The sequence below is a fragment of the Mobula hypostoma genome, chromosome 7 (genome assembly GCF_963921235.1).
Source record: "Mobula hypostoma chromosome 7, sMobHyp1.1, whole genome shotgun sequence".
In the NCBI taxonomy this organism is placed as follows: Eukaryota; Metazoa; Chordata; class Chondrichthyes; order Myliobatiformes; family Myliobatidae; genus Mobula; species Mobula hypostoma.
This window is the reverse complement of record NC_086103.1, coordinates 53,608,875-53,633,279: the sequence shown is the minus strand read 5'-3', so window position 1 is coordinate 53,633,279 and position 24,405 is coordinate 53,608,875. Positions and strand designations below refer to the sequence as shown.

At 40.3% G+C, this 24,405-nt stretch overlaps 1 protein-coding gene across 6 annotated transcripts in view; it reads left to right on the top strand.

Annotated features, from left to right (window-relative positions):
* unc5a (unc-5 netrin receptor A) overlaps nt 1-24,405 on the top strand; it is a 613,315-nt gene that overhangs the window by 427,038 nt on the left and 161,872 nt on the right. For all 6 annotated transcript variants that reach the window (XM_063053439.1, XM_063053436.1, XM_063053437.1 and 3 more), the window contains one exon: nt 1,001-1,181. In XM_063053439.1, the coding sequence (XP_062909509.1) occupies nt 1,001-1,181 (181 nt within the window). The remainder of the gene's footprint in view (nt 1-1,000; nt 1,182-24,405) is intronic.

Below are 24,405 nucleotides of genomic sequence, written 5' to 3'. Positions count from 1 at the left end.
TGATTTAGGTTCAATCAAACAGCAAAGTTGGAATGTTATGATGAGGGAATGGAAATTGTTTTGAATGCAGTGTAAATGCTGCCCCATGCAAAGTTATCTTTCATGAAGAAATAACAGACCTTACACCAGCGTAAAATTAAAGTGGAAGTATATTTACAGATATTTTAATTTTAACAAACAGTTAACAGGGGAAAAAGAAAAGGGCCCAGTACAGTTAAACCAGTCTAAGTGTGCACATAAACGTTGGAGCTCATTTCTGGATTTGCTGGGTGCATCGCTTTGATTACTCGAGTCCTGAACTCACATTATGTGTGAAAGACATCAGCCATGGCTCGAACTTCTCTCAAAGACCATTTCGAATGAACTGGCTAATTCAGAAGTGTAGACACTTCCTCCATAGAACCATTCGTCTACAAAAATTGCTCCTTACAACGGGGTCTGTCCTTCGAGAAGCATTCTGCAGACATCTTCCCTTGTGCTCCACTCCACACCTCCTGCCAACAAAACACCCAAACCAGACCCTGTCCCTCAGAACTCTGATTCCCCTTGGCTCTTTTGAATGTTCCATGGCATCCTTCCTATTGGCTAACAGAATATTCCAAGGCTGAGCAAACATGCCTTATCTTAATCAAAGCCAAAACACTAGTCTTGAAGCTTAACTAACAGAACACACTGTGTTTGCAGAAAAATCTGATAAAATAAAAATACCTCACAGCACAGCAATAGAAATACAATAAGACATGTTCTTAACCAGGGCATTCCAGTACCAGTGTTTTGATCTTTAAAAGTAATAAACTTAAGTCTTATTTACATTAATTCACATGACTCAAAAAATCCTGTGGTGAAAGTAAATGTTTAGACATCTGAAACAATGATAATTAGGTAGTTTGAACTCAAAGCCACTTCTCCAAATGCTGAGCCTTTTGGATAAAGCACAGTACTAGGAATCCAGATTTGTTAAATTTACACTTAATGTCTGTAATTAATTTGTATTTGAAAGGTGGAATGGTTGAAGAATGAAGAACTAATTGACCCAACTCGGGATCCTAACTTCTACATCACCTTGGATCATAATTTGATCATCAAAGAGGCTCGATTATCCGACACAGCAAATTACACCTGTGTGGCAAAGAACATCGTAGCCAGAAGAAGAAGTGCAACTGCTGCAGTAACAACATATGGTAACAAGATTTTAGATCTTTGTTTATCACTCATATAAAATAAGCATAGGTATTTTGCTCAAGAATGGAACTTCAAAAATTATAATGGTAATTGAAAGTAAGCATTTAAGAAATTTAACGCTTCATAATCTTTTTACTCAACATCATGCATTTCTTGGTTAGTTTACAGCTTGGCAATGGTTCACCATTATGCTCTGACACATTTTCCATATTAATCTCACATATTATCATTTTACATACAATGGTTGGGCAGTCTTCATATGACCAGGATTTGACAATACAGTGCTGCATTGTGACCCTCAAGGAAGTTCTCATTGTCCAATTTGATCCTTCAGAAATCCCCAAACACTAATTCCCCACAATATCTTTTCACCTCTTCAACAGCGCAGCCACTTGTGGCTTAGGCCCTACACCGTCACCCCATATTCCCCTTTTATTCAATTGTCTAACTTTGTCCAATAATCCTAGTTACTCCTCAGAATTCAGCCCGCCAAAGCCCCATGTTCCATGTTCCGTGTTGATTCACTTCAAACCCACCTTCCGTCCATGATAGCACATTTTCAAATTTGTGAATATACCCAATCAATGGCACTCAATTTACAAGAGTGATCTACAGTGAAGCATTGTGTGCTGCTGTAATCTCTCAGAACAGAATATGCAGGCCAGCATAGTTTTCTTAAGTATCTCTTAAAATGTTCACAAGAATAGTACATAAATTTAAAATCTAAAATTGTTCTCATCACCTCAGTTAAGAATATCCTTTGCTTCTGGAACATGACATTGTGGCACTCTTCAGTCATAAATGCACAAGATGCTCATTTATCAAAAAGAACCCCAATACAAAGTATATTGAACTTAATTATATGGCAATTATTGTTGAAATTCCTCATAAGTATTTTCTTACCACAATTGCTTGATCTAAACCAATACAGGTTTCCCCCGCCATCCGAAGGTAGAGCGTTCCTATGAAACGGTTCATAAGCCGAAATGTCGTAAGGCGAAGAAACAATTACCATGTATTTATATGGGAAAATTTTGTGAGCGTTCGCAGACCCAAAAATAACCTACCAAATCATGCCAAATAACACATAAAACCTAAAATAACAGTAACATATAGTAAAAGCAGGAATGATATGATAAATACACAGCCTATATAAAGTAGAAATAATGTATGTACAGTGTAGTATCACTTACCGGAATCGGGACAGTGCCAAGCACACTGATTATGAAGTGTTAGGCGGAGTCGTTGCAGGTGGGGTGGTGCAGTGTCCCCCACCCTCCAGGCCGCTGAGTGATACATTGCTGCGAAGAACGCAGGGGTCCAGCGGTAGCTGGGAGGTACACAGCACATCTTTAAGAAAAAAGCCGAAACAAACATGCTAATTAATTAGGCGCCGCCCGTAATTGTCGGCCCAGATCAGTGCCGATTTCCGATTGTGTCGTCTCTGATCTGGGCCGATAATTACGTGTCGGTGGCACCTAATTAATTAGCATGTTTATTTCGGCTTTTTACTTAAAGATGTGCTGTGTGCCTCCCAGCTACCTTTGCATTCTCCGTGAATCGGTATCTGTCCATGGCCTGGGGGTTGGGGTGGTGGGACACTGGGGTGTCATCTCGTTGCCTGTTTCCATTACAGCAGGCAGCTCATCTTCTTCTATCTCTGCCCGCCTCGATGTCGAAGGTCGAGGTTCGTTGTCTGCTGTGGCTGATGTGGAAGGCTTGCTTGATTGCCGAGCCTCGCGCATTTTTCTATCACACAGTTCTTTAATAAGGACTCAAACCATCCTGCAAATATCTCCTAAACTGACGTACTCTTTTAAAATTAAATTCGTACTTTATCATTACTCATTCGGTTTTGATTGTTATCCTTTTTTCTTCCAATTGCATCAGCTCTTCATCTGTCAGTTCTTGGTGATGTTTTGCCAAAACCTCTTCAACATCATGTTCGTCAGCTTCCACAAGCCAAACTCACTTTGTCCTTACTTCATTCACCACGATCAAAACGCTTCATTATGTCTAGTTTTTACCATAAGTGTAACACCCTTACAAGCTCTTTCGGGCTTTTCCGATACCATAGAACTCACCTTGCAAATGGCTGCTCACAGGTGCGTGTTAATGCAAAGCAGTTCCGGATCCAAGGGAGAGCGGCTGCTCGGCGCGTGCTGCCTTTTATCGCGTGCTGAATTTTTTTTTCATAACAGTGAAAACACCTCCTGAAAGCGAAAACAAGGTACTAATGTAGGTCTTTCGTAACAGTGAGGTTTCGTAAAGCGAACATTCGAAAAGCGGGGACACCTGTATGTTGAACTCTCTCAGCTGAGCTACAACATTGACAATCCTCTTAAATATGTGGTAAACCCTTATGTAATCTGGGTTCTTCTAATCAGCAATGAGTGTAATGAATCCAAGTCTGCTTTTTATACTTTCTCTGATTGTTCAATTATGGTTGCATCAAAAATCCATCGAAATTATTTTCCTTTCTGGCAGCTGACTCGCACTGTATAACTTGAGATCCATGTAATAGCTATCTCTTGATTTGACTTCGATAATTGTGTCAATCATGTTATGTGTTGCTCTAATTTCTCCAAACACGAACCTGATAAGTCCTTGATAATAATCGATAAATTAGTTTATTGAACATAATTTAACATAAGACTTGCTTAATTCAAGCAGTAGTGCTTATCTTCACTTACTCTTGCAAGTCTTCCAGGTTTTTATCACAACAGGGGGATATCATTGACTTTTGGAAGATGAGCTTTAATTGTTCCTCCAGTAGTTCAGACATCTTCTCCCATGTAGACAGTTCCAAATAGCTTCACTGGCATGCAACTACTTAAATGGAAGCAAGCTATCCACCTCCAGCCACATGCTGTCTAACTCCAGTGACTGAGTTTCATCTTGCTATGTTGCTCCAGTATTTTTTGTGCTGTTGGATACTGTGGCATGTTAAACCAGACACACAGGGGCCACTATTGATCCTGCTCGAGTAACTTCAAATCAGTCCTGAACTACAGTGCTGTCGGTGTGGAATTCGTACATTATCCTTGAACCTAATGGTTTTCTTCTGTGTGCCCAGGTGTACCTTTAATATTCCAAAGATGTGCAAGTTGGCTGATGTAAATTGTCCCTAGGGTATGGGTGCACAATTGAATCTACAGGAAATTGATGGGATGGCAGGGCAAATTAAAATTTTTTAAAACAATAATTGTCTAAATGAGTGCTTGCTCATTGGTGCAGCCTGTGCAGCTGAGGGGCTTGCGTCTGCTGCATGAATCTAAGATCTGAGGCACAAAGCCTCCAATGTGGGGTTGCAGATGTGAAGTAAATGGGAAGTTCCTTTTCATAAATAAATCAAATAATATTTCAACTTATGATTTAAAATTAAGTTCTAACTTAATAAAATTACTTACTTTATATTTAATAATATTTGGACATCCTTGAATATCAGAGATATGCTGTGATGCATAAAGACACTTACATGTTCTGCATCTTGTGTACATCTGGCTAATTGGTATAAATTAAATTCCATTTTTATAATTTCCAAAAGCAGCTGTGGAAGCTTTCTCAGCTGGTTCAGAGTGGGGCTTCCTCAGTTTGACCCCTGCTATCACTCAGAGCTTGCTGTTGAGGATCAGGATACTTGAGACTAATGAGCTAGGTCCTTCACTTCTCGATTCCAGCCAGGTTTGCACGTTTTATTATCACCCGCTGCTTAAGCTAAAAGAGAATCAGTGATTTTCTCATATAATAATTGTGAGGTGTTTTAAAGGTAGTGAATCAGTATGATGAATTGCTAAATGAAATCCCTGGAGAAACTGTACAAATTATGCACTTAAAAGTCAATATTGAGTTCATTGATCACCAGGCAGGTACTCTGGTTACAAATAAGTAAGATGAGATTTGGCCTCTTTTTAATCAGCTCTTTGTGAGGAGACCAATGATCACAATTCTTCTGCTATTCAAATACAATTCACTTTACACCAGAGAGCCAAACATCACATCAGGAAATTAAACACATCAACAGCATGGAAACAGATGTATGTTAGATTGTTATGGATTTGGCAATCTTTGGATCTTCAAGTGGCAGGTAATAAAAATACTTTGAATGGTATTTGCAAACGAGTTTTCATTGTTACTGCCTCCTTCACTGTTAAAAGTCATTTGCTATAAAGCTAGGAAAAGCTAACATTTGACAAAAGTAGAGGAATATTTTGCATGTGACCAAAAAACCGTTTAAACTAAAACTTCATTAAAAAAAATCTGTTGTGAGTATTGCTGATTAAGCCGGCATTTATTGTCCATCTCTAATGATTTCAAGAAGGTAGTGATGAGCTCTCTCCTTGAACAGCTGCTATTGTGTAAGGAAGGTATTCCCACTGTCCATTTTATGATAGTACATTGTATCTAAAGAGTGTCATTGATGAATGATATCATGCCAATCAAATTGGCTTCTTTATCCTTGGTGATGTTGAGCTCCTTGATATTTGTCGGAGCTACATTCATCCCAACAAATGAAGATACTCTATCAGTGTACCTACATGGGCCTTGCAAATAGCAGGAAGGTTTTGGTGAAGGGCTTGTCAAGGGAGGCTATTTGTATGGAATTGAGGAATGGGAAAGGTGTAGTAACACTTATTGGGGTGTATTATAGACCACCAAATGGGGAGCAAGAATTGGAGGAGCAAATTTGTAAGGAGATAGCAGATATTTGTAGTAAGCACAAGGTTGTGATTGTGGGAGATTTTAATTTTCCACGCATAGACTGCGAAGCCCATACTGTAAAAGGGCTGGATGGTTTGGAGTTTGTAAAGTGTTTGCAGGATAGTTTTTTGCAGCAATACATAGAGGTACCATCTAGAGCAGTGGTCCCCAACCTCCGGGCAGTGGACCGGTACTGGGCCGCAAAGCATGCGCTACCAGGCCGCGAGGAAACGATATGATTTGGCGATATGAGTCAGCTGCACCTTTCCTCATTCCCTGTCACGCCCACTGTTGAGCCATTACGCACGCGAGGTCATTACCCGCACGTCATCCAGGTCAGTGCAGGAAGGATATCAACTCCTCGAGCTTGCAAATGATGGCGGGCTGAAACATATGTTTGACATAACATCTCTGCCGGCAATCTGGATCAAAGTCAAGGGTGAATATCCTGAGATAGCCACGAAATCACTGAAAACGTTGCTTCCATTTCCAACATATCTCTGCAATGAATGCAACGAAAACTAAATTGCGAAATAGACTGGACATAAGGAACCTCCTTCGGGTATCGCTGTCTCCCATCACCCCTCGATAGGACCGTCTTGTTGCAGGAAAACAAGCCCAGGGCTCCCACTGATTCAGTGATATTGGTATGTTGCAATGATTTTATATGTTTCTACGGGGAAAATATGTGCTGTGTGTTTAATATCCAAACATTACTTAAAATGTTATGATGCTATTGACTTATATAACCGTATAACAATTACAGCATGGAAACAGGCCATCTCTGCCCTTCTAGTCCGTGCTGAACACTACTCTCACCTAGTCTCACCGACCTGCACTCAGCCTATAACCCTCCATTCCTTTCCTGTCCATATACCTATCCAATTTTTCTTTAAATGATAATACCAAACCTGCCTCTACCACTTCTACTGGAAGTTCGTTCAACACTTACTTCAAACTCCCCTGATAATTGACTTATCGCTATATTCATGCGAGGAAAATATGCGCTGTGTGTTTAATATTAAATTCATTAGATAAACCCTTTTAGAAACGAAATTGAGTGTATTAGCCACTTATCACCTATATTGCGTTCATGATTAACACCCCTTGAACAGAATTGCCAAAAACAATTTGTAGAAAAAAATCGACACGTACACGCATGTGCAAATCACGCATGCACAGTGGTGTCCGCGCAAGGCTTCATGGTCATTGTAGTCTTTCTCGGGGTAAACCCAATGTATTTGACTACTACTCTTGTTCGTTGGCAACCCTCCACCACCTCCGAACCGCGCCCCCCCTCCCCCAGTTGGCTGGTCCACAAGAATATTGTGAATATGAAACCGGTCCGCAGTGCGAAAAAGGTTGGGGACCCTTGATCTAGAGAAAGGGCAGTGTGGGATCTCCTGTTAGGGAATGAGATAGGTCAGGTGACGGAGGTTTGTGTTGGGGAGCACTTCGGGTCCAGTGATCACAATGCTGTTAGTTTCAATATAATTATGGAGAAGGATAGGTCTGGACCCAGGGTTGAGATTTTTGATTGGAGAAAGGCTAACTTTGAGGAGATGTGAAAGGATTTAGAAGGAGTGGATTTGGACAATTTGTTTTATGGGAAAGATGTAATAGGGAAATGGAGGTCACTTAAAGTTGAAATTTTGAGAGTGCAGAATCGTTATGTTCCTGTTAGGTTGAAAGGAAAGGTTAAAATTTTGGGAGAGCCATGGTTTTCAAGTGATATTGGAAACTTGGTTCGGAAAAAGAGAGATATCTACAATAAATATAGGCAGCATGGAGTAAATGAGGTGCTCGAGGAATGTAAAAAGAATCTTAAGAAAGAAATTAGAAAAGCTAAAAGAAAATATGATGTTGCTTTGGCAGGTAAGGTGAAAATAAATCCCAAGGGTTTCTTCAGTTATATTAATAGCAAAAGGATAGTGAGGGATAAAATTGGTCCTTTAGGGAATCAGAGTGGACGGCTATGTGTGGAGTCAAAAGAGATGGGGGAGATTCTGAACAATTTCTTTTCTTCGGTATTCACTAAGGAGAAGGATATTGAATTGTGTAAGATAAGGGAAGCAGGTAGGGAAGTTATGGAAACTATGATGACTAAAAAAGAGGAAGTACTGGAGCTTTTAAGGAATATAAAAGTGGATAAGTCTCCGGGTCCTGACAGTATATTCCCTAGGAACTTGAGGGAAGTTAGTGTGGAAATAGCAGGGGCTCTGACAGAAATATTTCAAATGTCATTAGAAATGGGATGGTGCCGGAGGATTAGCGTATTGCTCGTGTTGTTCCATTGTTTTAAAAGGGTTCTAAGAGTAAACCTAGCAATTATCGGCCTGTCAGTTTGACGTCAGTGGTGGGTAAATTGATGGAAAGTATTCTTAGAGATGGTATATATAATTATCTGGATAGACAGGGACTGATTAGGAACAGTCAACATGGATTTGTGCGTAGAAGGTCATGATTGATAAATCTTATTGAATTTTTTGAAGAGGTCACTAGGAAAGTTGACGAGGATAAAGTGATGGATGTTGTCTATATGGACTTCAGTAAAGCCTTTGACAAGTTTCCACATGGAAGGTTGGTTAGGAAGGTTCAATCGTTAGGTATTAACATTGAAGTAGTAAAATGGATTCAGTAGTGGCTGGATGGGAGATGCCAGAGAGTCATGGTGGATAACTGTTTGTCAGATTGGAGGCCGGTGACTAGTGGTATGCCTCAGGGATCTGTAATGGGTCCAATGGTGTTTGTCACATACATTAATGATCTGGATGATGGGGTAGTAAATTGGATGAGTAAGTATGCAGATTGATACTAAGATAGGTGGCGTTGTGGATAATGAAATAGATTTTCAAAGCTTGCAGAGAGAGTTAGGCCAGTTAGAAGAGTGGGCTGAAAGATGGCAGATAGAGTTTAATGCTGATAAATGTGAGGTGCTACATTTTGGTAGGACTAATCAAAATAGGATTACATGATAAATGGTAGGGCATTGAAGAATGCAGTAGAACAGAGGGATCTAGGAATAATGGTGTATAGTTCCTTGAAGGTAGAATCTCATGTGGATAGGGTGGTGAAGAAAGCTTTTGTTATGATGGCCTTTATAAATCAGAGCATTGAGTATAGGAGTTGGGATGTAATGTTGAAATTGTACAAGGCATTGGTGAGGCCAAATTTGGAGTATTGTGTAAAGTTTTGGTCACCGACTTATAGAAAAGATGTAAACAAAATAGAGAGAGTGCAGAGAAGATTTACTAGAATGTTACCTGGGTTTCATCACCTAAGTTACAGAGAAAGGTTGAACAAGTTGGTTCTTTATTAGATTAGATTATTCTTTGGGATGTAGAAGGCTGAGGGGGGACTTGATAGAGGTATTTAAAATTATGAGGGGGATAGATAGAGTTGACGTGGATAGGCTTTTTCCATTGAGAGTGGGGGAGATTCAAACAAGAAGGCATGATCTGAGTGTTAAGGGGCAAAAGTTTAGGGGTAACATGAGGGGAAACTTCTTTACTCAGAGAGTGGTAGCTGTGTGGAACGAGCTTCCAGCAGAAGTGGTTGACGCAGGTTTGATGTTGTCGTTTAAAGTTAAATTGGACAGCTATATGGACAGGAAAGGAATGGAGGGTTTTGGGCTGAGTGCAGGTCAGTGGGACTAGGTGAGAATAAGAGTTTGGCACGGACTAGAAGGGACGAGATGGCCTGTTTCCGTGCTGTAATTATTATATGGTTATATGAATTAGAAGACGATTCACACTTTGCGCATCGCCCATTCAGACCCTCTCTTACAGCTGCAGTATTAATGTGACAGATGCAAGAAAGCAAGCAAGCAATGCACGCTATACTATTGGAAACCTGTCAGCATCAAATGTGCACTCGGAGTTTCCATCAGGAAGCCTGAGATGAAAGAAAGAGTCATTGCTGTTGATATCTATGCTATGCCTGGTGCACATGTTACCCAGCTTATTGTAGAGCCTGGAGTTACATAAATGAATGCAATACAAGGGAAGTGACCAGAAGGAGCAACCTAACTTTAACTGCTTCCCACTTTTGTATATTACGTATGAATCAACTGAAAGAAATCCTCATTTACATCATATAATTTTATTTAAATCTTCATGACATTATAGAAATTTGGGGAAAGCATCTTTTCCTTGTCCTAAATTTAACAAATGTCAATGTAGAAAGATAAAAGTGTGCAAATTGCTGACTAGTCTTTCAAGCTTGTTGTATGTGGTCATGGGGCGATTTGTACATCTCTCACCCTCATCATTCCCCTTCCATATGAACACTCTTGGAGGAGACAAGATTAAAAAAATACTTGAACACAACTTCCTGTTTATCTTCCTGTATTTTGTTTCCTTTCACATTGTGGGAGGTTAGGCAGAGGAGGAGACAATTTAGTTACTCTTGTCCATCCAGCTGAAAAAAGACCATCACGTTGTATATTATGACACTTCAAGAACACATCTGTTTCTAAGGACATAAAATGTGCTTCTCCCCCACACTTTCAAGCAGAGTTCAGATCCCTTTCATCCTCAGAAGTGAAGCTTATTATTCCTGACACACAGCTGGTGAAACCTCCCACAACGGCTATAGGTCCACTTCTATTAAGCTCAATCATATTCCTCAAACTACCATGACTTCCATGTAGATTTATGACTCAATGAAATATTCATGTATCTCATATCTCTGCAGCAGTTTCTGTTGCATTACAAGATACGAAAATACTTGCATGGAATCTTTGTAATCAAATTCCATCATTCTAAGCTTAACTAGAAAGTCCAACTCCTTACTTCTGATGAGGTAACTAAAGTGTTTAATTTCGTATCTACCCTGTGGTCAGCTTAAAGATGTTTAAAGATTAAAGAATAGTTTGAGTTGTCTCATATGTATCTAAACATTTAGTGAAATGTATTGTTTAAGGCAAATCAAATCAGCGGGAATCATGCTGGGCAGCCCACAAGTGTCACCATGCTTCCATCAGCAACATAGAATGTCCACGGCTCAATCACCCTAAATATACATCTTAGGAATGTGGAAGAAACTTATACGGTCATGGTGAGAACGTACAAACTCCTGGCGGGCAACAGCAGGAATAGAATCCCCATCTATGATTGATGGTACTATAATAGCATTGTGCTAACCATGATGCTAACAAGTCACCCAGCTCAACGTGAAAATGTGAACTTGACAATTACTGGAAATTGTCTAGAATTGTTGGACATGTTCACTGATGACCATAGCAAAGACCCTTCTGAACCTCCCCAATTCCCTGCCTTCCCTACCCTGTGCTATCCTCCCCTAAGAGCAGGAATCAAGACACTCCTGCTACCTCACCTTCCATTCTCCAGCATGTCTCCACAACCAGTCGCCCCAACCCACCCCCCCTCCCCCCACAATGTACTAATTCCACTGAAAATAAGTGAAATTTGCAGTTGGGAGCAGTGCCTGATTCACGCTTTTGCATTTGCATCATGCTTCATTGCAAGAAGTTCTATTGCACAATATTTATTTATTTGTTCCCATGGAAATACATATTGAGCTCTGAGTTTATTCTGAGGTGCTTTTCAGGATGCTTGTACATCTTGAGATATTAACCATAAGACCATAAGCCTTTGGAGCAGAATTAGGCCATTCAGCCCATCAAGTCTGCTCCGCCATTCCATCATGGCTGATCCCGGATCCCTTTAAACCCCAAGAACCTGCCTTCTCACCATATCCTTTGATGCCCTGACCAATCAGGAATTGATCAATTTCTGCCTTAAATATACCCACGGACTTGACCTCACTGCAGTCTGTGGTAGAGCATTCCACAGATTCACTTCTCCATGGCTAAGAAGGTTTATCCTTACTTTTGTTCTAAAATGTTGCCCCTCAATCTTGAGGTTGTGCCCTCTAGTCTGGATACCCCCACCACAGGAAACATCCTCTCTACATCCACCATATCTAGTTCTTTCAACATTCTGTAAGCTTCTTTGAGAACCTCACAAATTCTTCGAAATTCCAAGGCTGCCAAATGCTTCTCATATGTTAATACTGTCATTCACAGAATCATCCTTGTGAACCTCCAATGACAGCACATCCTTTTCTGAGATATTTGGCCCAAAACTGTTAACAATACTCCAAGTGCGGCCTGACTAGTGTCTTATAAAGCCTCAGCATTATCTCCTTGCTTTTATATTTTACTTCCCTTGAAATAAATTCCAACATTGCATTTACCTTCTTTACCACAGACTCAACCTGTAAATTAACCTTCTGGGAGTCTTGCATGAGTACTCCGAAGTCCCTCTGCACCTTTGATATTTGAACTTTCTCCCCATTTAGATGATAGTCCACACTATTGTTCCTTTTTCCAAAAAATGATACTAACATTGTATTCCATTTGCCACTTTTTTTGCCCATTCTTCCAATTTGAGTCCTGCTGCAATCGCATTGCTTCCTCAGCACTACCTAACCCCCTCTTCCTATCTTTGTATCATCTGCAGACTTTGCCACAAAGCCATCAGTTCCATTTTACAAATTGTTGACAAACAATGTGAAAAGTAACAGTCCCAATACTGACGCCTGAGGAACACCACGAGTCGCTGGCGGCCAACCAGAAAAGGCCCCATTTATTCCCACTGGCTGCCTTCTGCCTGTCAGCCATTTCTCTAACCATGCCAGTATCTTTCCTATAACAGGATTTCATCTTTTTATGCAGCCTCATCTGTTGCACCTTGCCTTCTGCAAATCCAAGAAAATAATGTTCATCAGTTCCCCTCTATCCATTGTGCTGATTAGATCCTCAAAGTACTCCAGGAAATTTGTCAAACAGGACCTACCTTTTCTGAATCCATGATGCATCTACCTGATGGATCCATTTCTTTCCATTTCTTTAATGATAGCTTCAAGCATTTTCAAACTACAGATGTTAAATGAACTGGCCTATAGTTATCTGCCTTTTGCCTACATCCATTTTAGAACAGTGGTATCTTCCAATCTGATGGGACCTGCCCAGAGTCCAGAGAATTTTAGTAAATTATCACCAAAGCTTCTACTATAACTTTTGCCATTTCTTTCAGTATCCTGGGATGTATTCCATCAGGACCAGGGGCCTTATCTATCTTCAGGCCCACAAGTTTACTCAGCACTACCTCTTTAGTGATAGCTATTGTATCGAAGTCCTCACCTCCCATCGCATCCATCACATCTCTCTTTGGCAGGTTAGGTGTCCTCTACCATGAAGACCGACACAAAATAGTCATTCAAAGCCTCTGACATTTCCTCATTATATCAAATACCCCCTCCATGTCCTCCAAGGAACCTATGTTCCCTTTAGCCAACCTTTCCCACTTTACATAATTACTAAAACTTTTACTATCAGTTTTTATATTTTGTGCTAGTTTATTTTCATAAGCTAACTTCCCTTTATTTATTGCTCACTTAGTGGTTCATTGTTGCTTTTTAAAGTTTTCCCAACCTTTCAGTTTCCCAAGACTCTTGGCGACTTTGTATGCACAAGCTTTTAGTTTGATGCCTTCTTTAATTTCCTTAGTTATCCAAGGCTGGCTCTTCCCACCCTTACTATCCTTGCTTTTAATTGGAATATACTTTTGTTGAGCTCTGTGACAAATCTCTTTGAAATTCTTCCACTGTTCCTCAACCATCACACCATATGTGTTCCCAGTCTACAGTAGCCAAATCATCCCTCGTCCCATTGTAGCCTCCACTGTTTAGGCATAATACACTGGTTTTAGATTGAATTATTGCTCCCTCCATTTCTATGAGAAACTCAATCATTTGTATAAGAAACTACAAGGTCGCTAAATTTTTACCTGTTTCATTGCACAGGACCAGATCTAAGATAGCACATTCAGTAACATGCTGTTCAAGAAAGCCTTCATGAATACGTTCTATGAAGTCCTCCTCAAGACTGCCTCAACCAACTTGATTCACCCTATCAATGTGCAAGTTAAAGTCCCCTATGATAATTGTTGTTCCATTCTTACATGCTTCAGATATTTCTGTTTATTGTCTGTGCCACTGTAATGTTATTATTCAATGGCTGATCAAATATGAACAACTCCCACTGACAATTTACTATTCGTAATCTCTACCCAGATAGATTCATCCTGATCTCATCTTTAGTTAAGAGCTCTACTTCACTTCCCTGACCTTCCTGCCTATCTTTCCATATTACCTGATATCCTTGGATATTTAATTCCCAATCCTCTCCACCCTGCAAGCACATCTCTGTAATGGCCACTAAACCCATTGTACTGATTGTGCCACAAGTTCACTGACTTTGTTTTGAATACTATGGGCATACTAAGTGCCCTTACGCTCATTGTGCTTTTAAAATCTTGTAATCTTTTACTCTTTTGCACTTGACTTTTCTTCACTCCACTCTTATTTTCTCTTTTTTATCTTTTGCTTTTTCTTTATCTTTATCCACACTTTTCTTTTTCACTTTATCCATACTTCCCCAAATTGTTGAACCCACTCCCCTACTATTTAGTTTAAAGACCTATCCACAGCCCTAGTTATGCGATTCACTGGGATTCACGGTTCAGGTGGATTTACATTCATCATGGTCATGTTACAGCCATCATCTATTTGTAAACCTGCTGACTTATCCTCAGCTCTATCATACTGACTCTCATCCTACTGCCATATTACTTTGAACCGCTCCCCATAGCTTTAGAAAACCAGGAAGAATATTGGTCCCCCTTGGTTTCAAGTGCAACCCATTCCTCTTGTACAGTTCACACCCGCCCCAGAAGAGGCCCAGTTATCCAGAAACCTGAATCCAATTCTTCAGCCGCTCATTTATCTGCCACCTCATTTTATTCCCATCCTCACTGTCACGTAGCACAGGCTGCAACCCTGAGATTACTACACTTGAGGTCCTGCTTCTCAGCTTCCTTCCAACTCTCACTATTTTTTCAGGACCTCCTCCCTTTTTCTACCTATATTGTTGGTATATGTACCACGACTTCTGGCTGCTCACCCTCCCTTTTCAGGATATTGTGGACGCATTCAGAAACATCATAGACCCTGGCACCTGGGAGGCAAGCTACCATCCGTGTTTCCTTTTCAAGTCCACAGAATCACCTATCGGTCTCCCTGGCTATAGAGTCTCCTATTACTGACGCTGTCCTCTTCATTTCACTACCATTCTGATCCACAGGGTCAGATGGATCTCCTCTCAACAATACTCAAAATGGAGTACTTATTGTTGAGGGGGATGACCACAGAGATGCGCTCCACTATCTGCTGTTCTCTCTTCCTTCTCCTGACAGTCACCAATTTATCTGTCTCCTGTGGCCTTGGGGTGACTACCTCCCTGTAGCTTCTCTCTATCATGCTTCACTTTCCCTAACAAGCCAAAGGTCATCAAGCTGCAGCTCCAGTTCCTTAACATGGTCCTTTAAGGAGTTGCATCTCGATGCGATGCACCTAGTACAGATGTGGCCACTGGGGAGGCTGGAAGTCTCCTGGAAATCCCACATCCTGCACCCAGAACAGAACACTGGCTCTGTAGACAGGAGTTAAATAAGAAAAAAAACATATAAGAAGTAACGAATGTACTTACCTTCTTACCTTGCCTCCACCTGTTCTCGCCAAAGCCCTGTCGAACCAAAGTCTTAGTAATCTGATTCAAGACTACTCCAACGAAGATGGTTCACACGATCGCCACTCCACTAGGTGGTACCTTTCTTTTATAGTGACTGCATTTTTAAAAAACTCTTCACTGGACCTGTGTGGGAACGCTCCTGTTGCATCTGCACAGTACTCCAATCAACAACTCCTGTTGAAAAACTTGCTGCTTTTTAGAGCTCTTCACTGGACCTGCACAGGAATGCTTCTGTTGCATCTGCACAGTATTCCAATCAACCTTCTGTCACATCTAGATCTCTCTCTTCCTGAATAGCATACAATTCACAGACATTTGTACAGTATGCAAATGCATACTAGTGCCTAACATAAAATTATATTATTTCAAACTGGGTTTGCCGGATCTGAGGCATTTCCCCCAATCCTATCCATTTTAACATTTAAGAATAAATTGGACAGATACATGGATGGGAGGTGTATGGAGGGATATGGTCCGTGTGCAGGTCAGTGGGACTAGGCAGAAAATTGTTTGGCACAGCCAAGAAGGGCCAAAAGGCCTGTTTCTGTGCTGTAGTTTTTCTATGGTTTCTATGTCACTCCATTGTCCATTTTACTCATCTAAATTCTTGATACTTGCGTGGGACTTTATATCATCTCCAGTCTGCTTCAAAGTTTAAGTAAATTTATTATCAAACTACATATACAGTCTGTCACCATATACAATCCTGAGATTCACTCTCTTGCTGGCAATCACAGTAAATACAAGAAACTCAATGGAATCAATAAAAGACAATACCCAACAGGGTAGGGAATCAACCAATGTGCACCCTTGGGTTCCTGTATCTTCTTCCTGATGGCAGCAGCAAGAAAAGAGCATGACCTAGATGGTGGGGATCCTTGAGGCTGCTTTCCCATGACAGCACTCTGGATGTGCGCAAAGGTGGGAAGAGCTTTACCCACGATGGACTGGCTGTATCCACTATTTTTGTAGGATTTTCCGTTCTAGGGCATTGTTGCTTCAATACCGTTCCATGATGCAACTAGTCAATATACTCTCCACTACAGATCCATAGAGGTTTATCAAAGTTTCAGATGACATGCCAAATCTTCACACACATCTGAGAAAGTAGAGGCACTGCGGTGTTTTCTTCGTAATTGCTCTTACATGCTGGACCCAGGACAGGTCCTCTGAAATGATAACACTGAGGAAGTTGCTGACCTACTCCACCTCTGATCCCCTGATGGGGCCTGGCTCATGGACCTCCAGTTTCCTCCTTCTGAAGTCAATAATCAGCTCCTTGGTCTTGCTGATTTGAGTAAGAGATTATTGTTGTGGCACCACTCAGCCAGATTTTCAACCTCCCTCCTCTATGCTGATATGTCACTACCTTTGATACCAATGACAGTGGTAAACATGGCACTTGGAGCTGTGCTTAGTCTCACAATCATAAGTATAAAGCAAGTAGAGCAGAGGGCTAAGCACACAGCATTGTGGTGCACCTGAGCTGATGGGGATTATTGCTGCCAAGCCAAACTAACAGGGGTGAACAAGTGAGGAAATTGAGCATCCGTTTGCACAAGGAGGTATTGAGGCCCAGGTCCTGAAATTTATAGATTAGTTTTGAGGGGATAATAGTATTGAATGCTGAGCTGTCGTCAATCAAGAGCATCCTAATGTATGCATCTTCGCTGTCCAGATGTTCCAGAGTTGAGTGAAGAGCCAATGAAATGGCATCTGATTCGACCTGTTGTGATGGTAGGCAAATTGCAGCAGATCCTAGTCGCTTCGCAGGAAGGAGTTGATACTTTCCATCAGCAACCTTTCAAAACACTTCATCCCAGTGGATGTAAGTGCCACTGGACAATAGTCACTGAGGCCGGTTACCACTATCTTCTAAGGCACCAGTATAATTGAAGCCTGCTTAAAGCAGATGGGTACCTCAGACTGCTGAAGTGAGAGGTTAAAGATATTGTGCACACCCCTCCCCTTTCAATAATTATAATGATTAATATATATGTTGCAGAGTATCAGTCCTGGGGGAGACTGCAAGTAACAGCCTACTTGCAAAAATGCTACCATTCATGTCAATCTTTTATTTACAAAAAGGCAAACTATTCCTGTTCAAACCCAGAAACTGTATTCAAATTCTGCAGAATCCTATTGCATTCAGTGTTTTTTTTTTGCATTTGACCTAAGGATTTAAAAAATAAATCATGTTGCACGATGTCAGCTGCATAGAATGTGGAATTCAAAATTTTCATATTATTTAACAGTTGATAAGGCATGATACATTTCTTTAATATAACTGATTTTAAGACCCAAGGCTTCCTTTGCCAAGAGAAATTGAAAGTATACAACAAATAGGATTAGGCTGCCTGTCTCCAAACTACACAGAAGTTGGGTGATACACTCCTGCCACATGGTCTCAGCTGAATGTAGTAATGCACAGTTGGAACTTGAAGATTTCATGTTTAATGATGCATATTGAGCAAGGGTAGCACCCAGCGACATCAGGGTAATTATTTATGAGTGAAATTGAATGCAAGGGTGACATGCTTTCCCCATTAATGAAGGAAAGAAATCTGTCACTCTCACCAAGAAAACATGATTAAAACAAGTTGTTGAAAGTTGTGACTGAATACAATGAAGGAAGTGGTTTATGGACACAATCAGATTATGAAAATTGATCACAAATGCTGGTTTAATTACATCCTGTGGTTTAAAGCACTTCTACTCTTAGACTACCTGTCCAAAATTCACTATTACATATTCCCTCACAACACCATCCATAGATGACCCACCAGTTCTACCCATTTATCCTGACTTATGATTATTACACCAAAGCCATTCACACAGTTGGGCCTATGCTGGCTTCTTTGAGAGTCCATTCATCCTCATTTTGTATCCCTATTTCCTATACAACTATTTTTCTCTCTCACAACTCGCTTTGCCTTTTTTGCTGTTAAGTTACACCAAGGGGTAATGTACAACAGCCAGTCAATCTATAATTTTGGAACACGGCAAGAAGTCAGAGCATTCAGAGGAAACACACACGGTCAGGGAGAGACAAGCCGAACAGTGCCCATGGTCAGATCAAACCTGGAGCTATGAGCTGCAGTGCTGTTCACACTCATTGTTCAGTTTTGGCACAGCCCAGCTCCTATGCAGCCTCGCAGAGTGCACTGCATCCACCAGTCAATAGCTCTCCCTCATTCATTCATTCTTACCCATTCTACAACAAAATGCAAAGTACAATGCAATGGTCAGACAAAACAAATTTCTGAGGGCACAGGTGCAGGGATTGATGCCAGACAGACATACAGTATAAAACAGGCTTTTTGACCCATAGAGTACAAACTGACTATCATTAATCTACATTAATCCCCTTTTATTCTCAGCACACTCCTATTAACTCTATCCACATTCTATCACTCGCCTACACACTAGGGACAATTTGCAAGTGCTGATAAATCTGCTAATGTGAATATCTTTAGGATGTAGGATGAAGCTGAGGCACCTGTAACTTCTCCACATAATCACAAGGAGAACATACCAAGCCCACACAGACAGCAGCCCAGGTCAGAACTGTAGCTAGGAGGCTGTGGCTCTACTAGCTACACTATTATGTCATCCAGTGCCATGGGATTAAGTGACACATATGTACCGTCCTCAACTGGAGATGAGAAACTGGAAGCTTGTGGAAAACTGGTGACAGAAATTAAGTATTCTTGGCACACATAACATGGAAATTTTATGACTTTGACATGACAATCTTCCAAGGTCCCCATCAATACTTAAAGTAATAAAGAACAATAAAAACAAGAATCAGAGGAACACACACAAAATACTGGAGGAACTCAGCAGGCCAGGCAGCATCTATGGGAAAAAAGTAGAGTTGACATTTCGGACAAATACTCTTCAGCAGGATTCTTCAGGACTGGAGAAAAGAAGCTGCAGGGTAGATCTTTTAAAAACGCAAACAACAGGAATTCTGCAGATGCTGGAAATTCAAGCAACACACATCAAAGTTGCTGCCTGACCTGCTGCGTTCACCAGCAACTTTGATGTGTGTTGCAGGGTAGATCTACTCTTTTCCAAAGATGCTGCCTGGTCTGCTGACTTCCTCCAGCATTCTGAGTGTGTTGCTTTGATTTCCAGCAGCTGCAGATATTCTCTTGTTTGTGAAGAATCAGAGGATCTCATTTGCCCTGAGTGAATGCCTTGTACAGGACTGTGGACTAGGTCAGATGGTGTTATGCCATCGATGGGTCCCTTTGCTTTTCACCTGGTGATTCACACTCACAAGTAAAACATAAACAGTCACTGATTGTAAGAATGGCTGTTCAGAGTCCATTTTGTCCAGGTTCAGTCCTCTTCAAACTCAGATCAATGAGACATACAAAACTGAACATTGGGATCTGTCCCCAAGCCAGGCTCCAACAGAAAGAGGAAAAGACCAACCTAATAGTGGAACTCCGAGAGGTTTGCCACATGCCCCATCTCCATTAAGGTTTCAGCTTGGCTTTCCAATAGTTTCTTACAGACCATACTCAATTCAGATATGGCTAGATCTGTAAACAAGATGTCACATTCCTCATCCACAGCCTCTGTAGCTTTCCAGGGTGCTAATGAACCAGGATGGAAATGCCGGCGAATGGTAAAATTCATTTTCCAGCCATTGCTACTCACCTATAAAATTATTGGTTCCCATAATGGGCCTCTTTCCTGTATGTATGCTCAGTAGCAATGTATGTCATACATATGTATTACTTAATACTGCACATAAGAAGACTATTTAATCCATTGGTTCCATGCCATTTCTCAATAGATCTTTCACCTGTTCATCCTCCACCTTTCTCTCATATGCCTGTCATACCCGCTATTATGTTTGGCTACATACCTACATTTTTTATAGTAGCTAATTAACCATCGATTTTTGAGAGGTTGGGGAAATTGGAGCGATAGCAGACATCCAGTTGGTCACTGGGAGAATGTGCAACCTCCTCATAAGGAAGCATCTTGGAATGCAGCGAAACTGGCAAGTCTGAATAGCCACTCCTTTGAACAGCTGTCATAACTACCAACTTTATGGCGAACCTATCTATCACTAGGATTATTACTTGAAATTAATTGCAAGGCTTGTTGATGTATCTCCATTGGTGCCTCAGGAAGAGAAAGATGTAGAAGTCTACCAGGCCCAGTAGATAGCAGTGTTCTTTAGAAGACTAGTGGAAACCGCTTCACTGTCAACAGTACAACACTCCCAAAAGGTTAAAAGTGGCCCTCGATATCAGTGAAAAATGTTGTCATCTCTTCTACTTCCAGCCTTCCACCTGTGCACTTCTGTGCTACACTGTTGAAGCACCCATCACAACGCACTGAGGTTTAGTTCTTCTGAGGTTTTGTCAAATATGTATACATCTGCCGACTTTACCTTATCAATCTGATAGCTCCTAAGGCAGAGTAAAACATCGTTCCATAAAACATATATTTGCCGCAAATATTTCAGAAGGAGCTGAAATACCAGCTCCAACGAGAAGCTTTCTTTAGATGGAATCATCATAACTTTAAATATTCAGCTGAACCATGCCTTAATCTTACATATGTTCATTGGTCAGTTTCCCAAGCACAAAGCTATCAATCTGTATTTTACACATTCAATTTGAAAGTAAGTAAAATGCCCTTAAAGGTAGCCCCTCAGCCCAGGAAGCTAAGAAAAATCCAAATATTAAATAAAGCTTTGCTCCCAAGTCATTTTGATCCATCAGCTGGCAGCAATAGTTTATTTTAAATGAGAAAAGAATAACAGGCAGTGACAAAGATCACAGAGCAAGGTTGCCTGAGTCTAATCGAGAAACAATAATTAATAAGCGATCATGACTTATTAATTGATAAAAATAGCAAAAATAGAGTTTAAGTGAAAAACAAATGTTTTATTTCTGAAGATTGTGTATCAGTTCAATGTTACTAAGGCAGCTAGATAAAGTAATTTGAAAGATTTAACATTGCTTTAGGCTTTGAAAGAAAATGATTTTTTTTGTTTCTTTGCAATTTGGAAGGGCTTATAAACGCAATATCAGAAAATCTTTCTGTATTGCAATAGGTTATAAGCATTACAAGGCCATAAAATATTGCCAAATTATCTTGCAGAATGCAATAGTTTTGTCTATGTCTGATAGTAGTTTTATAAATATTACATTTACCTGTAAAACTTGCTGTTGGCAGCAACCCTGTTAATAACTTTCAATAATCAGGGATTACAAGAGAAAAAACTAATTACTAAAAACATGACTGCAATCATAACGCAAAAAAAGACACATAAAAATTATTTTAAAAATTGATCGCACTTGTGAGTTGATCAAGGATCCAAATAATACCTGAAAAAATGCTGGATAACAAAAGGATTCTATTTAGGTATGGCAGGGTATTTTACAAACATCAACGGTAATGAAAATTTTAATCAGTCAGAGTTCATCAAATTTGTACGAAAACTGTCATCTCCCTTCCATAGTTTTCAGGCTAGCCAGTGTCTAGATATTAACTTGATCAAGAGAGAAAGAATTTGCAATAATATAGCATTATTTATCACTATAGAACATCCCAGAATACTTTACACCTAATTATATCAGATATGAAGTGTGGCCATTTTGTGAATGTAGAAAACTAGAAGATACTTTGAACAGTGAAGGATTCCGCAAACATCAATGTCATGGTGATTCAATAATCTATTACAATGACATACGGTGATTAATATTACCTGAAGAATGGGAGTAATTACTCTGCTCTTTAAAATAATATCAAATATTCCTTTACACCATTCTGGGAAAATGGACACATCCTTGATCTAAAGTAATATCAAACAGAATATTGCTGACAATGCACTCCTCCCTTATCTCTGCATTGCGAGTATCATCCCAGCCTAAGTTTCTGGGCTTGTGTTTTTGCAATGGCATTAATCTCCACTATTTTCAGACTCAGACCTATGTGTGCTGTCCAGTACTATTGTCATCAATAATTTTGTTAGTCAAGCATGTTATAATATCTTGATAGATACGTTAATAAAGTCAGAAAGCTGCATGGTCTGTCTGAGCTAAAGAAAAGATAAGCACTGAAAGGATATAGTTTAATCATTCCTTTGGTTGCTCATTCCCTTCAGTGACTGGGAAGTGATATTGTAGTATGTGGTGTGATTTAAATGGACTCATTTATATTGTTCAACACTAAACAAATACCTTAGCCTTTTGTGTCAGTATTTATTCACATCACATTCTTTTATTGCTTCATACTTTGGGGAGTAGTGTATTTTACTGCTTACAAATGGAACATGTTTTTTTTCCTGAGTGTTTGAAAAGCTGTTAATTCACTCCTGGAAAGTGACTTTTCAAATTCTGTTTATTAGTCAATATGATATTAATGAACAACAGTGTCAGACGTTTCAGCAGGTGGTGTCATTTTAGAATTGTCTTCAGATCACTAAAAATGAACAATTTATGCGATTTGTTGTGATAAAACTGAGCAAAGCCTCAACAATAAAGCAACACAGTGCTCTTTATGTATAGGGCAAACAATAGTGTTTCCCACTAGAAGTAAAATGGTTTTGACTTTTTTATGAACTAAGAATATACAATACTAGAATTTATCAAATCAGGAAATACATTGGCCAGATATGATATGGAAATGTGGAATTTAATGTGCATAAGTGTCAACCATTCTGGGATTCCCAAACAAGTTTACGGGATGTGGGAATCTCAAAGTTTCTGGCAGCTGTTTACCGAAGTTCTCATCATTGCAGTCTGTCACCGGATTCTTCATGAAGACTAATGATTAAGCATGAAACGACAGCAATTCACAAATTAATTTGAAGAATCTTAGTTAAACAGTCTGTGATCAGTAGAACCTAAAGCAGGTGTTCTAATTGATTCATTTATGTGATGGATTAAATTGTGTATTGGTATTTTTGGATTTCAAAGTTTAAATAATTTTATTATCAAAGTACATCATCATCATCATCTCATAGTTGAGAATGATTCTTCCCGTGGTGGTTGATCTGGTTGCTTGCAGGTTGTGAGATGACTGAGGAGGCGGATCCGTAATCCGCAAGCCCTATTGCCATGTTGGCAAGTGGAGGTCACTGAAGTGGTGGTGGATGTAGCTGGTTGGGCCTTTTCCAGTCTCTTCTTACATTGAAGCCACTTAGTCTCAGCAGTACAGTGGAGGTATTCTTCGAGCTGTGCAGTCCCTCATAGAGAGTCCTTCTCCAGCTTTTCCTATCCTGTGCTAATTTCTCCCATTCATTCAGGTTGATGTGGCACTTCCTCAGGTGATGTCTTGATATTGTCCTTGAGCTGCTTTTTCTGCACTCCAGGAGTGCGCTTTGCATCCTTGAGTTGGCTGAACAGGAGTTGCTTAGGGAGGCGGGAGTCAGGCATATGGATGATATGGCCAACTAATCACAATTGGTGTTGAGACACAATTGTGGTTATGGAGGTAATGTTAGCTTGCTCCAGGATGCTGGAGTTAGTACCCCTGTTCTTCCAGCTAACTCTCAGAAACTTTCAGAGGCATCGTTGATGGTAGGTTTCTAGGGATTTTATGTACCTGCTGTATGTTGTCCATGACTCCACTCCATATAGCAAGGAGGGGAGGACTATAGCTTTATAGACAAAAAGCTTAGAGTTGGTCTTGACATCCTGATCTTCAAAAACCCTCTTTCTCAGCCTGGCAAAAGCCCCACACACACAGCCTATTCTGCAAATATTTGAAGGTCAATGTTGGCTCTTGAAGAAGGCTGCCAAGATATGGGAAATGATCAGTATTCTCCAGAGGGATGCTATCAACTTGGATGGTTAGAGGTTTAGGAGCTTGAGCAGGTTAGGTTTTCTTGATGTTTAGATCAAGATCCAGGAACTTGTATGCTCTGGCAA